This window comes from Diadema setosum, chromosome 7 (assembly GCF_964275005.1).
Source record: "Diadema setosum chromosome 7, eeDiaSeto1, whole genome shotgun sequence".
Taxonomy (NCBI): Eukaryota; Metazoa; Echinodermata; class Echinoidea; order Diadematoida; family Diadematidae; genus Diadema; species Diadema setosum.
The window spans coordinates 37,585,973-37,601,960 of record NC_092691.1 but is presented as its reverse complement, the minus strand read 5'-3'; the positions used below and the strand labels follow the sequence as shown (position 1 = coordinate 37,601,960).

Below are 15,988 nucleotides of genomic sequence, written 5' to 3'. Positions count from 1 at the left end.
GACATTTTAGTGACATGCTTGCTTGCATTACTGCCAAATTTTCTCCAGAGTTTTGAATGCAAAATGACCAAGCTCTTTCGACATCATTTACAAACCAGTCTTCCGAAGAGCTTATTTTAAAATGCTTCATAGTCTTAGAGGTCTTTAGTCATCTTCAAGAAGACTCACTGTTAGTAGGATCTACAAGCAAATTACATTCAATAGGCAAAGAAACTCAACATCTAATGAAGATGTGTATGTATTGCATCCTGTGGATTCAAAGGAATATTTTGCATCTGATTCTTACATTCTTAGCAAATATTGAATAAGTTTGAATGAGTATTTTGAAAACAATTGTGTATTTGATGTTGGGACCTCATTATCTTGTACCTTGGACAAATTCATTTGCTTGGCTGACTTTACAAGAGTCAGGGTCAAAGTTCATGAGAAGTTTACTTTCACAGGTTAAATCTGATTGAGAGTTGTAATGTTTGCAAAGCTTTCATTGAACCTTTCCTGGGTGTGTCCTTTTCCCTATTATCTGCACTGTCTCATAATACCCTCCGGCTGTGTATTCATTCTCACCTCACATTTAAGTTACTTTCATCAGAAGAATTTACCCTTTTTCTTGTTCTTCATTGTGTAATTCATCTTAAACATTTCTCTTTTTGTTTGAATGCACAATTCTTGAAACTCCCAAGATTTGGTACGTTGGATATGTAGATCTCCAACTCTCAATAGTCAAAATGAAATGACAGAGCCAGTAACCTGCTATTCCACATTCTTTCTTTCAAATCTTACCCCTCTCTGAAGGATAAATGATTTGTAAGTCGGTCACAAATTGATAAATCTATCAGTGACATTTTCTGGTTTCATGATTCTACATTTTGCATTGATCAGTCTCTTTCACTCTGGACCTTATTTCATCATAGTGATTAAAACATGAAAGGTGTGTTACATTTAATCATGTGAAGATGACAAGGTATACAGCATGGGCTTGTGCCATAGCTTAAATGTGATAGTTATTACAGCTTCTCCCAGTGTATGAAGTAAACAATACAGTAACTACCTCTGTTTCTTTTTTGTTTTTGTTTTTGTGTTTAGAGAACACTTTATATCTAAGCACATTGTGTAAATGTAACATCTGCTAAAATTACTTAGTAGCCAAAGTTGTTACAACTAATTTAAAATCACAGTAGATAGTTGCTTTGTTAAGCCATGTTTTTATTTGCTGCACTCTTTCTACTTAATGCACATTATACTAAATTTCTGTATTATCTATGCTTCATCACCCATGTGACATTTTCTTTGATTTTTTTTTTCACAATAACACATTTCTGCTTATTTTTTAACCAAGTTGGCTTTGTCTTCCTGGAGGTGAAGACATAATTCAAGCCTAGCTTCTGTCACAAATGAAGGCATTTGTGATTTCACTATGTGTTTTCTTCAACCTTCATTTTCCTACCTTACCCAAGGTCTTTACAGTCGGGGATAAAGTAAGTTGATTCTTTTCAGCATTGCATATGGTGTCCTCAATCAACAAGGCAACCTTTATTTCCTCTGATATCTGAATATTGGGATTTCTTCCCCTCTTAGTCAACATCTCATCCTCTGTTCTCAAAGCAAAATATTGGATCACAGATTCCGACTGAAAGATTTTTGTGGTGCTAATCTCACTGCTGTCAACTTTTCTTTCCTCTCATAAATTGGGAGTCATTCATATGATCACTTTAAAGTATTCATGAGAACATCTTTATTTTCATTACCTTCCTTCATATTTCGAGTGTACAAACATCTAGAAACGGGCAGAGGATCACATCTTTTCTTGTCATTTATTTTAAAGAGGGGGTAAAAAGATTGTAAAAAGCCTCTGAAAAGTTTCCAGGCATTACCAATTCAGATGTTGGTTTTAAAAGTACAATGAAATTGGAAGGGATGCAGACGGTTGCCTTGTCCATCTACTGCCATTGTCCCCGTGGTGATTGTTCTGTAGCTGTCTGTTCCTGTCCGTATATCCAGCATGATGTCTAGTGGTCACCTTTCATGTCCATGCTCATGTCAATCTCCGTTGTACCTCGTGTTCCGTTATTTGTTTGTCTTTGTGTCTGTCGAGCTTACGTTCCTTGTAGCTGGCATGGTCCCTCTCATGTTTTATCATCAAATCTCTCCATCTCTGGTCTCTGATCTCTCACACACACGCACACATATGCAAAGTCTGTATTTTTGATGTGTTAGATGTTTTGACAAGAAAAGAAGACTCATTTCAATGTGCAGATATCGCCTCGTTCTTTTGGACTCTACGTCAGCCATATTTTTCAATTGTCGTATATTGTTGTTGCGCTTTGCAATTTTTTTCTCTGTTACATGTTTGATGGCTGTTCTCGTGGTTGGTTGCGTTGTGGCAGGCGAAAGTAAGTCGTGCATGGCAAAGAAGCAGTGAGAGTGCCTTAAGTACTGTGCGCATGTCTTGAAGAAATTTGAAGCATGACGCGTTATGGAAAGCAAAATTGATTGTCTCACAATTTTGTTTTAATATGATACTGTGTGATGGAGCAAGAGATACTTGTATGCTGTGTAAGCCATATATTTAGCGAGTCTTATTTTTCTCAAATAGGGACTTTCACAACAATGTCTCAAGCAGTTAGATTTGCAATTGTGGAGTACGGTACTTAAATGTATGTGTGCACAAGCATATTCATGTCAGGATCATAGTATTTTGGTGTGTTTTTAAATTTGCGAATAGCACCTTACTCACAAAATTCACTAAAATAAAACCTTGCAAAATATTCGGCGTATACAGTAAGTTATGAATACATTAAAGTTTACAGCCACCTGTAGAGACAGCTCCTACAAAATGTAAGGTGTCTATTCTTGTTTTGTTTTCTGACTTGGATGAAGGCAGTTGGAAAGATTAACAAGGAGCTAAATGTTGTTACCATTCCTACTTGGAAAACTGAACAAAATATATTACATCTGAAGTTGGATGAAACTTTTGGATGTAAAAACCAACCAGCACATCAGTGTCTGCAGTTACAGCCTGATGATATTGTTACAATGTAAATTAATCAGTGCAGCTGAGGTATAGGTTTGCATGCTCAATTCATATTCTTTTGAGCAAAGGAGAGATTGATGGCATAGTGAACTTTGATTCTAGTCAAATTAGGCAACAGAAATAAGAGACCAGTAAAAACATGAGTAGAATCAGAGAAAAGTCTGCCAGAGAAAAATGTTACTAGCCTTGTGATAGTTTGAACATCAGTTAATCATGTACTGTTGCAGCCTGCTCAAATAGTTGTCATGGTAACCTGACCATGACATCACTCACAAACTGGAGACGGAGGCAGAGTGAAGATCAGCATCTTGGAATTAACTCCATCCTGGTTCCTTTCCCTTCCTCTCAAACCTTAGTCCCATTCACACACACACCAGAAATTAACGATTTTTGACAATCAAATTTTGCAATGCGATGCAAAAACAGTGTGTCCACTAAAAAGTGGACACACGCCCAAAGATCATCATAAACTCTCTTGCTGCGCACGGCTATGTGAAAATCTCATATTTATTTTTTTGGTTTTTTTTTTTTAAATCCCTCACAATACTTTGGGTGCCCGGGGTCATACTCCGGTCATGATTTAGGCATGTGCAGTCTGCAGATATAGTGTTTTGCATCGCAGCCGAGTTAGTTTTATTTTGCTATGTGTGAAAGTTGGCAAATAAATTGACTTTCACATTGCAATGCAAAAACCAATAACTGGTGTGTGAATGGGTTCATAGTATGCACGTCTCCCCTTGCTTTCTTGTTCTACCTAATAGCTTTATGAATTAGCAGCCCCCCCCCCCCCCCCCCATTAGGAAAAATACATCTGTACAATATCTGTGAAGAACAGTGTGAGATATTAAAGTTGGTGGTCATTTTACTTTCTGGACAATCACTCAGCCTTTGATTTTTTTTTCTTTTCTATTTTTTAATGGGAAAATTCAGGATGGTGTACAGTCCATTTACAGTAAAATTGAAGTGACTCACCATAAGGAAATTTTGTGCAAGAAAATGAAGATTTTAATGCTGTAATTGATACAAATAAAACAGTTCAAGGGAGAAACTCATCGATGAGAAATTTGTAGTTTTCTTTGATATGAAACAAGCATTGGCAGGTACGTACAGAAGAGAAACAGAGTTCCAATTGGGAACACTTTTTAAGCCATTTTAGCCATTTTGCTAAGAGAATATCAAATACAAATGGACCAAAATGTTTGAAATGAGACCTAGAAGATTTGAATTAACTCCAGTGCCCACTGATTAACAAATGCATGAACGCATGCGGCGATAAAGTAGAAATAAAGGAATGACTGTAATATGTGTATTAAGATGCATGGTCATTGTGGTAGGTCATGTGGTATTGTATGTCCGCCAGAGGTATGTATGAATGTTGCCCTGCAGAAATATTAAATTCAGTGAAATGCCAGCATGTGTTCTTGTGTTGCCAGAGCTAAATGTTGGACTCTGACACTCCAGTGTATAACGTATTTTTGTCTTAAGATGCTGTAATGGTTGTGAATTTTGTGTGTTTAATATAATAGCATCAGAGACTTTAATTTCAGGAAAATCTGTACTCTGTACAGCAAAAATTTGAAAGAGTCGGAGTTACTCAAACCATGATAATTTCACTCAAATGTGTATCTCATCTTCAAGGAGTTGGAAGAATTTGAGTGGTGTGATTTTCAGTATTGCAAGTGCCATGTTATTCCTACTATATGGGATAGAGGGAGGCGTGTGTATGATCAAGGGGGATTATGGGAGAAAAGTTGGGTCTATCTGTATTGTTGTATCTAATCTTATATTACAAACCTTTTATGACACAGAGCTACAAGACACTGTGAGACTAAATAGATGTTGATACCATTTAACTTAGATTTTTATGTTTGTAAACATGATTATGAATCACTCTTTAAGATCCCCCCCCCCCCAAAAAAAAAGGGGGGTGGGGGATTGGGCAGGTGGAAGCCAAATTTTATGTCTATTTCCAAATTGAGCGTTTAGTCAATCAGCTTAATTAGAACTTCTCTTGCACTGATTTTTGGTTTTATAGTGAAAAGGCAGTATAGACAGAACTGCCTTGAGGTTTAGTATCTCTTGTTACACTCAAATGTTGTTGTTGAAAGAATAATCAGAAAAACAAATGATATAACACTGGAGACGAGCATGTGAAATACTGAATAGAGTGACATTTTTTGTGTTTAATGTTTACCCCACATTACAAGATATGTGATTACTTCTAAAGAAAGATGAGGTTTTTTTTTTCTGTAAAGAGTATAAAGAACACCTTGCTGAAATTGTGATGCAGTAAGTTACATGTTGTCCGGATCTGCATTTAGGTAGGTAGCTATTACAGTTGTTGTAGTCTGCCACAAGATTCACTGTACCTTTTAAAATCCGTATGTTACCCTCCTCCACACAGCTACGAGCTGGTGCAAGAGATGCACCAAACGTATCAGAGTCAAAAGGTTCAGGTCATTGATAACAAGCCGGCTGACGCGTGAGTCGCATCTTGCCCGTGCTGGCCTGGTTTACGAGAGCATGCACAAAAGAATGAAAAACCGTTTCCGTGATTATGCAAGGATGATAGGCAGGAATGGTGTAGACAATGCTGCATATTTGGATGCTGATGTGTCTGGCATTTTGATGGAATGCTCCAATTACAACTATTTCATTTTTGAAAGAATCTTTGTTATCATTTACACTGTTCTTTTTTTTTTTCAAGTGAAAGGTCATTCATACATTCAAACATACAATTGTACAATTCATACATTGTGTATCATGTTAGTGTCTACATGTTGGAATCATAAATATAAATGTAGCGTGATCAGTACATAATATTCTCATAAAGCTATCATATTGTGCCATACTCTTAAAAAATACCCCCCCCCCCCATTTACAAGAGAACACAATATATTAGTATTCTTCATAGTTTCTTCATGTGAATACCAAGCTCCTCATGCTAATGCTGTGTGTGCATAAGGTATATTCAGAAATCATATGTGTTGTTAATTTATATTCATTTATAATAGGTACAATGTATATTTCATTGCCATCTCAAAAGCTGTGATCTAATCATAACCATCGTGAATATGTGTACTTCGTCTACATTGTGCATACCAAAAGTTAAACGTGTGTATTTGTGTTCATATAACTTGAAATTCAAAATTGTGCATCATAATGTTTATAGTGTGCACCAAGTCTAAGCTATATTTTGAGGTCAAACTTTTGACCAGTAATTGAGTGAGCCTTACAACATATTTAAATTTACCAGCCTCAATGCAATGCTAACCATTTCATTGGCTTGGTTCAGGAAGAGCAAGTTAGCCCAGTAAAGTGATAATGTGGTGAGCATGCCTCACTCATGTTATGCAGTGCAATGTTGTACAGGAAATATTCTGTTTTGTTTTATTTTGTCTTGTTTTCTAAATGCTAAAGTCAGGTTAATAGGATACTAGGTAATCTTCTCCTAAGGCAAGTGGGATACAGCTTGTATAATGCATATTACAAAACATACACTGTTTGTCAATCACTCTACCGGTTCATATTAAAGTATGTCTTTAATAACAAAAGTGTGGGTAGTATCTGCCCATCAAAGACAACAAAGACTTGGTCTTGTGCTGTAAATCACAGTACCAGTAAAAGTTTGCCCTGTACAGGATCAGCTGCCAGCCAATTACCCATTAGTTTGCAGAGATTTTCAGGGGATTTTCCCCTTGGGTATTTCCAACATCTCCAATTGTGTGGCTGACAAACAGGCAAAAGTAGCATGTACACTTTATGAGGACTATAGTGTACCTGAAAATAAAGGGGGAGCATTATGCAAATATCTAGCATTCATGTTTAACTCGTCATGTACCTGTCTTATCAGCTCTACATTGCAAAGCTGCCCAATTTGCATTTCTATTTCAAATTTCTGCCAAACCGTGCTATAATGTTGAAGTTGGACATAAATGCTGAAATGTAGCAACTTCTTTGCACCAAAATTCTACTTTGAAAAGACATCAACTAGGAAGAATTGCATAATCCTTAGTCACTAACAAGTAGTTTCAGTATGTCTGTCCCAATTTGTGAAGAAACCATACCTGTAGATGTACTGCAACACTGCACACTGGCACTGGTCCGACGGTCACTGATATGACCAGTAAAAAATCACTGTAGGACCAGTAACTTTCTCAGGAATGGACCACTAAAAAATGGAAAAACTTGGTACTTGCTGGTCAGACAAAAAGGCCAGACCAGTAGCAAAAAGGGGTTAGTGTGCAGCTCTGTGTACTGATTGATGAGTAGCACAGTAGGCTTTTTATAGTGCCAGAACTAAAGCACTGATATGGTTGTTAGGACGCAGCATGAATCATAATTGTGATTTATATTACTTTACATGTTTCATCTGTGTTTGGTCAGCTATTTTCAAAGCACCACATAGATAACAGCAAACAAATAAAAGATTTATCAGAGAAATGAAGATATTGTAAATGTTCCACATGAAACGCTGAATAAATCCATGACTCTCTTCTTCTCTTTGATAATGCAAACTTTCAGAGAATTTGTTTATGAGGAGTAAGTTGTGCTGCAAACCTCCTTGATTCTTCTCATAGCCAGCTATCCTCATCTGGATCTAAAATTTCCCTTACTTTTCCAGCCATATCCACAAAATATCTTACTCTAGACCTGTCTGTTTATCCATAGTTAGAAAAATCTGTTCTTTTTTCTGCAGTAGCCGTAGAAACAATAGTGCCAGATATTGACTGTAATATATAGAAGTATATGTGGGATGGTTATTTATATTTGCAGTTATTAAAATTACCCTGAGCCCTTTTCCTAGTGCTATGCATGGCATCAAAGGTTGCTTGGATTGGAAATGGGTTCTTCTGACCTTAAACCGATAACCCAAAGCAGAGTTTCTATGCCCCAAGTCCCATATTGCAGCACCAAAGAGTGATGAAGCAGATGTTGAAACAAATCTCAATCAGCATGTTCACATACATGTTTTCACTAATTTTATACTGGCAAACAGGAATTGTTTCAGGTATTACTGGAATAATGTTCTACTGATTCTTGCCTTTGATGGCCTGCCATTCCTAAAACAACCCTATTGCAGACCAGCCTGTTATTCCTAATTTGTAGGACCATTCTATCTCTCTCTCTCTTTCAGGAAAGAAAGAGTTTTGCCTTCGTTTGAGTTCCTATTCCTGATGAGAATATGTGAAAAGTAAAATATTGGAGACTAATGACATTTCTTATTTGGGGGCAAACTGAACACCCATTTCTTCCCTTAGCTTTTGGGCTTCAAGATTGGGAGGTATGGTACAACACTAGCTTGCCTACTCTTCCAGATTGCTATTCTTAAAGCATGCAAAACTCCTGCTAAGGATGGCGTACACTGCTGGCGCAAAGATGAGCTTAACCTTTTAGGAAAAATGGCTTGTCCTTCTGTCATTTAAACAAATAAAACCTGTACCCTTACACCTTTCTTGTCCCATCCTTGGACCATTCTCTTGAAACCCACTTTGATTCTACCCCCAAAAGGAATCTATAAACTTGCAGAAATTGCCATCATTCATCTTTTTTGATGAGTAGTCCCCTTTCTCCATGAACTTACTTTTTTTACTGGCCTGATTTGACTTTCTGGATTATGTCTGCTGAAAATGTTGTTGCATACATGTACATGTTATGGCCTACATAAACATAAATTGTACCTACCAATCATTGTCCAGTATGATGTAACAGTTTGTGTTTATACGTGTACACATACTCATACATATACTTCATGTACATGTGCATCAAATCATCATGCTCAGAATGAGATGTTGAATCTTGTTCTCAGTTCAAGTTTCTGTTAGACGAATGTCTGTGCATCATGATGAATGAATGTTAGCTTTAATGGGCATGAAATATGAAGAACTTTATCTGTAAGCCTGTGACCGCTAATGTATTCAGACATAGCTGTGCCCCCCCCCCCCCCCTTTTAGTGATTACATGGTCTGCTAGCTATGAAGGTCAAAAATTTATTCCTTAAATCATGCTTGTTTGTAATTAGTCCAACTGGCTTTGAACTCATTATTTCCATCCACACCAAATATTCAGAAAATGACAAATGCTAGAATCTTGTTTGATAGAAACTTGCCCCTTTGCCAGTTAAAGGGTCATATTATTATTGGACTGATCTCAACAAGCACGAGGGGATAAAAAGATCCCCTTGTGTAGTGCCTTTCAAGGAATATGCAGCATCACTTTTATGATGTGACTTGCTAATTTTCCTCGTTGACCTTGGTAAACTTTCATTTCAGTTTTTTTTTTTAATTAACTGGACTACCTTCTCTTCAATTATGTTTCTCATAGTGCTGATATGATAACTATCTTCTTTTTGTCCCCTCCACCTTATGTGGAAGAAGAAATTCCTGCATTGCGATGGAGACAAGTTTTGAGTGTATATCCATTTTCTCCTCGCAATAGCCTTTCTGATTATGAGCAGCAGTATGCTTTTTTTGCTTGCCCCTCCCCCCTCCAACCATCCCGGAAAAAAAAAAAATAAAAAAAAAATAAAAACAAAAACATGGGGAAACTTATTTGCATGAAGTAGTCACAAATGAGCATACTTGTGCTTCTTTTGAGTGTGTGTTTATGCAAGGGTATCATTTCTGAGCATGCTGACATTGCAAAGGGGGGAAAATGCTCACTTGTGTACCAGTATTTGACTCAGTCTACTTTACATATGTTTGTGTGTATGTAATTCAGCTCCAAAGTGGACCGGATGATGGAGATTGTGACTGGAAACCCCATGGTCATCAGGATGGTGGTCACCTTCAACAGGCAAGTAAACACTATCTGTGCCAGACTGAAAATCAACACAACCGACTAGACAATACACTGCTTGTGACTGTGCGTTCAACTGGTGAAAGTTTATTGCAACTGACTGAAAAGTTGCCCTAGATCAACGTAAATAGGCACTGTCTATTCAGTGTTTTTAGTAGTAGCCATGATAAAAAGTCTTGGGCATCATTGTACATGCTTCGGTTGGACACTAAAAGAATGGGTGCTTATTAACATGTACAATATGTTAAAGGACAATTTGTCAATCAGTTACATTTGAAAACAACTCGACATAAGAAATCATTTGAATAGTGAAAGTTTTTCATTCTTTCAATACTCAAAACAGTAGATTAGCAAAACAATAGATTAGCAATCAGTATGCGAATAACATGTACACACGTATTGCCATGACACTATACATTTGTCTAAAACTGTCCATGGCCTTTCCATGGATTTATAACTCAATTCCTGTTCAAAGGAGGAGATGATGCTATGCATTCACTAATTGTATTGTTGTGCAGTTCTAGAAATGTTGCTAAGTTGTGCAACATTGGGCATTTTTGCTTTATTTGCAATAACTTCATTCTTTTGCCACAAACAGAGGTCAGAAGGGTCAGAGTTCGCTGAGAGACATCCTGCAGCCATTGGTGAAAGGAGTGATGGATAACAAGAATCTGAACATCAACACCAACCCAGTGGAGGTCTACAAGCAGTGGATCAACCAGATGGAGACTGAGACTGGAGAAGCAAGGTCGGTAGACACTCGGGGGTCGGGGTCGAGGTCAGAGGTCGAGGGAGGGATTGGAAGGGTAGTGGTAACATGGGGGGGGGGGATTAATGTGTCATTACATCCCCGTTGTGTCTGCTTGCCATTATTGATTCCATTTACTTTGAAAGAGAATTGTGATCATGCAGTGTGCAAGTTCTGGACAGAATTTCATAGATGGTATTATTATCGTAGTTATAAATGCTTGTAGTTTTTATATCATCTCCTCCCTTTTCTTTGTCTCCCTGTTCACTTGTGTCATGGCTATGACTTCTCTTCTTTCTCCCTCATTTTTCTCTCATCATCTTCTTATTCTTTATTTTCTCCTTTATTGTCTCCGCTTCTTTCTGTGCCACCTTCATTATCATGATGGTGATAAAGTGAAATCTGTTATACATCAGTATCAATCACCCCTGTTCTAAAAGTTTGTACACTTATGCACAGAAGTTGTACGTCATATATTGTAACCGTGTACACTTATTCGCAGAAGATGTTCATCATGTATTGTTACCGCGTTTGACCCTATCTTGTGACCGTATCTTGATCAATCCAGCAAGCTGCCGTACGACGTGCCGTCAGACCAGGCGCTGAAGCACAAGGAGGTTTTGGAGCGATTGGAGGCGTCCGTCAAGCAGCTTGGCGAAGTCAGCAAGAAGTTCCTCAGTGCCATCATCTCATCCGTAGACATGATACCGTGAGTCAGGGGTACTTTCTTCAAACCCACCTGAGGGGCATTTCTAGTTTGGTAACCTCATGTCAGAAGTTTGACAAGATGTCGGTACTATTCTGTCTGTGTGAACATTCTCTTCTTTTAGGCTCTGAAGTGACATGTTTGTCTCCACTTTACATCTGCATGTAACTTGAGGTTTGTTATGTAGAGGAATATTTTGTGATCATCTTAATGTGATTGCAGACATTGGGTATGACATTTTTGCTCTTCTTTTTGTTATACTTGTCACATCAGGATTACATTAATGTATGTTAGTTTGAAATTAATTCTTTCATCTTCTTTTGAAATTTAAATATTATTATTACTAATGACTATTATTATCATTTTCACACTTAGGTCAATCTTGTTGTTGACCCTATCCAGGAAATTTTCTTATCTAAAGAGGGGTAAAAGACTACCCTTATGCCCCTCATACCCCAAATTTTCACAGCTTTAAATGTCTTTATTTGAAGTATTTTTGTTTATTGTTAAACAGCTTTTCATTTCCACATATTCTTTATATTATCTGTATAGTATATTATCTGTATGATAAAAAAGACATACTCTGGAAATTTCTAGAAAGAGGAGCAATATCACTGCTGTCATCAGCTCTCTGTCCACCATGCTAATTGTTTTCATCTTTCCATTTCTGGGCCACCCTGTACTCCAGGTATGGTATCCGTTACATCGCCAAAGTCCTGCGGGAGTCGCTCCACGCCAAGTTCCCCGACGCATCGGACGAAGAGGTTCTCAAGGTGGGTTACATGCAGATCAAGGGTTGTTTTAGGAGAGTTTCACAGAGGAGAATATATTTGATAAACCTTCTCCCAGAGAGGACGTCTGATCAAAGGGGAAGGCCACCCTCAAAATAAGTTTGTTGATTAGAACTAGAAACATTAGTGGGACAGGATAGTGTGAAAGTTATACCAACTTCTCATTAAAGATTTTTAAAAAGTTATGAAACTTCCAAGGTGTGGCCAATCAAAGAGAAATTGACAACTCTGTTGATGTACAATAGCATATTAGCTGGCCTTCCATTTGCCCTGTGCATAAAATTCCATAAAATCTCTCCGTTTTCGTTTTTTTATGATGACGGAAGATTTTTTTTTTTTTGCGTGCAGGAGTTGTATAGACAGATATTTACAATGATTGTATTGAGGGTGTATGTTTGATTAAAAAATAAGGCGTCTTATTTTATAGTACAGAACAAATAAGGGTTGAGCCCTGTGTGTGATGTCACATTCAACCATGGTCAGACAATTGGCCACTTCTTCTGGTCTTCATAAGCCATCAATGAAATATATTGCCATGCCTTTGTGTGTATCAAGTATTGACTGATGACTTACCTTTTGAATGTGTGTACATTTTGCCCACTACAGATCGTCGGCAACCTGATCTACTACAGGTACATGAATCCGGCCATCGTAGCTCCAGACGCCTTCGACATCATCGACATCGGAGTGGAGAAGGGTATGTCTGTGGAGCAGAGGAGAAACCTGGGATCCATCACCAAAGTACTGCAGAGCATAGCATCTGGCAAGCAGGTAGGTTACCATAGCAGCCAATAGAATATGCATTATCCCAAAGAGGTATGGTTAATAAATAATATTAGTAATAATAATAATAACATGGAAAATTTATGTAGTGCTTAAGACAAACATGTTTCAAAGCGCTTTACAATTATAAAAATGATTTGCGCCAAAAATAAATTGCACCAAAATCTATGTCGGTTTTGAAATCATATTGTGTTGGACTGAAGACTAATGTTTATATGATATCAAGAAATTTTCATGACATTTGATAATAATCATTCTATGGGGAGATTTAACATTGATATGAATGACAGTTCAAGCAACTTTTACAAATTTGATTGTGTTGTGATTAGAGAATTGAAATATGTCTTGATAGGTCATACTGCTGCCAAAATAGCACAGTAGAGACCGTGGATGATAATATTATGTTTTACAAGATGGAAAGCATGTCATTTCAAAGAATCATTATACATCTGAATTGGGATGCTTAGAAAATATAGATGAAAATTAAGAACAGTTGATGAGATGTGTAAAATAATGGAGAAAAGGGAGAATGAATGTATGATATGTGTTCTTTGTTATGCCAAATGACATGATTATTTTTAGATTCCACCATGAGATAATGCATTGGAGTTTTGAAAAAATGAATTATCTACAGAGAGTCCCTGTGTTTGGCACTTTGCTCATGGAGTCTATGGGTGATGTAAGTGTAGTCTGCTGTAATCCTGCACGCTTTGCAAAGGAATATTTGATTACCCCCACCCCGCTTTGGTTTGGATGCCCAGATTGGAGTTAGGAGAGCAGTATGCGTGGTCTTTATTTTGTTTCTGTTTGCACGATTGAATGTATAATTTTGTTTTCAATAAACTTTGATGAATAGACCCCAAGACGATGAGAACAAATACACAGATAATAAAACAAATGCTTGAGCATGCCCACACACTCACACACACCAACAAACACAAACACACACACACACAGACACACATACATCAAATGCACTCACACACATGCATGGCTTACAGACACCTGCAGATGTTTGCTTGCTTGACTATGACTTTATCATATCTGTTCTGGTTTGATTTGGCTTAATTTTTCTGTACTGGTAATGGAATGATGACTATACAGGAAAACAATCTTAGAGGCCACTATGTTGGGTTTTTTTTTTTCAAGCTGAAGAACATCAAAAGAGATTATTTATAATATCATTTACTTTCTTCCATTGTCAGTGTCCAGGAAAACAATGTAAAGTGAGGAAAAAAGGAACCTGGGATCTAATTATATGGGTTTTTATATCAAGGTAAACAGCAAAAAGTTACAAATGCTAGACTAATGACCTCAATATAGTCATACTTGCTAAAGAACAAGTTTTCAAAAGATTTTGTTTTTAATAAGACTATAGCATACCATCATAGCAAAAAGCAAGCACATACATGCACACACACTTGAGTACACAGAATTATTTGCTAATAATGGGAATGAAACTCGAATATATGGATTGAGTAAATACAGCAATATTGATAGAACACATCAGTGAAGTTTGAGGAAAATCAGACAATCCATTCAAAAGTTCATTTTTTGTTTAAAAAAAGAAGAAAAAAGAGATCCTGACATATGTTAGGGGTAGTATAATTCCCCTGTTTTCTGAAAGAGGCGCAATCTTCAAGTCCAGTGCTTTTCCATTATGCTGGGGAAATGAAAATATGTTGAATTCTCTATATATTTTCTTACGTCCATACATGACATCACGAGTGTTGTAGTGTTCTCAACCAACAGTGGCGGCACCAAAACTTTACAAATTCATAACATTTGAACAGACTGTTTGATTTTCCTCAAACTTTCACTGATGTGTTCTACTTACATTGCTGCTTTCACTCAATCCACATCATATATTTGGGGAAACTTCCCCTATAAGTAAGTGATGCACCTCGAGCAATCCCAGCATGCAACATTTCTTGCAAGCACTCACCACTCAGGTCACCTGACTGTCATATATTTCATAGACCCCCCATGGTGTTTATTAACTGCAAATACATGTATTGACATCTCCCTTCGTTCTTCTAGTTCCTGGAAGAGAATCTCCACTTGACGAAGCTCAACGAGCTGGTCGTTGCCTCATTCGAAAAGTTCAAGTAAGTAATCCGTCATGGCAGCTTGTTTTCCTGAAAGGCAAGATGCTATTTGAGTCTCTGTTTCCTTGCATGGAGAGTAAAAGGATTCAGGTTTCAAGATACTCTTTCATGTAGCTTTACGGACACAGAGTTCACAGTTATTGTTTGTTGGGAATTTTTGTGATGAGAACACTACTGACATGCTACTCCTTTCTGAACTTTTTTTTTATTTTGTCTCTATTGGAGTATATTTTTAGAGTATATATACCAAATAAGTTCATACCATTTCTATTTTAGAACTTTTGAAGGCATGTTTTGATGTTTTTTAAACTTTTCTCTTGTGTATAATCATCTGCTTACTTACATATTTGGTATAAATTCTCAAATTGTACATATTTTGTTGCTGGAGCTGCTGACCCTTTCATGTTGTAGTCTGGAAGGATATTTTGCTTTTGTGATTGGTGAGTTTATTGAGGTAATCTCCCATCAGTTGAAAATTATGGTTGCTCGATTCATTAGATTCTACATGCTATGCTAATACAAAGTGTCCTTCATTATGTTATGCATTATTTATTCATCTCCCTTTCTTACCACTCACCTGTCATTGTGTCATTTCTGATTGCAGGGACTTTTGTAGGAAGGTGTGTGACGTGCCAGAACCTGAAGTGAAGTTCAACATTGACGAGTACTCCGACTTTGTGAACCCTTCCAAACCCATCGTCTTCATCTCAGTCAAGGAGATCATTGACACGCATGCTGTGAGTTTTTAGCACTTGCTCTGGAAACTTCTGTTGCCATGACAACATGGGATCCACGATTGATTCCATTTAAAGAGATGATGTGACCGGTTTGTGAGAGCCACAGCTTGAGCAGAGTAGGAGGGCAGCGATGGTGTTAAAGATTTGTTGTAATGCACACTGATGAAGTTAGGAATGATGGAAAACCACTGCCTTTGAAGATGTCTACACGCATAACCAAGTCAGTTGCGTTGTATTCCTCAATTGAAGAGCTGTCGGGGACTCTGAAGTACAAACTGTTTGATAA

The 15,988-nt window shown here is 37.3% G+C and overlaps 1 protein-coding gene across 1 annotated transcript in view; it reads left to right on the top strand.

The window, feature by feature from the left end:
* The window catches only part of LOC140231321 (ras GTPase-activating-like protein IQGAP1), a 140,576-nt gene that overhangs the window by 107,571 nt on the left and 17,017 nt on the right, over window positions 1-15,988 (top strand). The window contains exons 27-34 of the mRNA XM_072311470.1: window positions 1,455-1,475; window positions 9,752-9,826; window positions 10,428-10,577; window positions 11,146-11,286; window positions 11,972-12,056; window positions 12,681-12,845; window positions 14,898-14,965; window positions 15,570-15,702. Coding sequence (XP_072167571.1) covers window positions 1,455-1,475; window positions 9,752-9,826; window positions 10,428-10,577; window positions 11,146-11,286; window positions 11,972-12,056; window positions 12,681-12,845; window positions 14,898-14,965; window positions 15,570-15,702 — 838 coding nt within the window. The remainder of the gene's footprint in view (window positions 1-1,454; window positions 1,476-9,751; window positions 9,827-10,427; window positions 10,578-11,145; window positions 11,287-11,971; window positions 12,057-12,680; window positions 12,846-14,897; window positions 14,966-15,569; window positions 15,703-15,988) is intronic.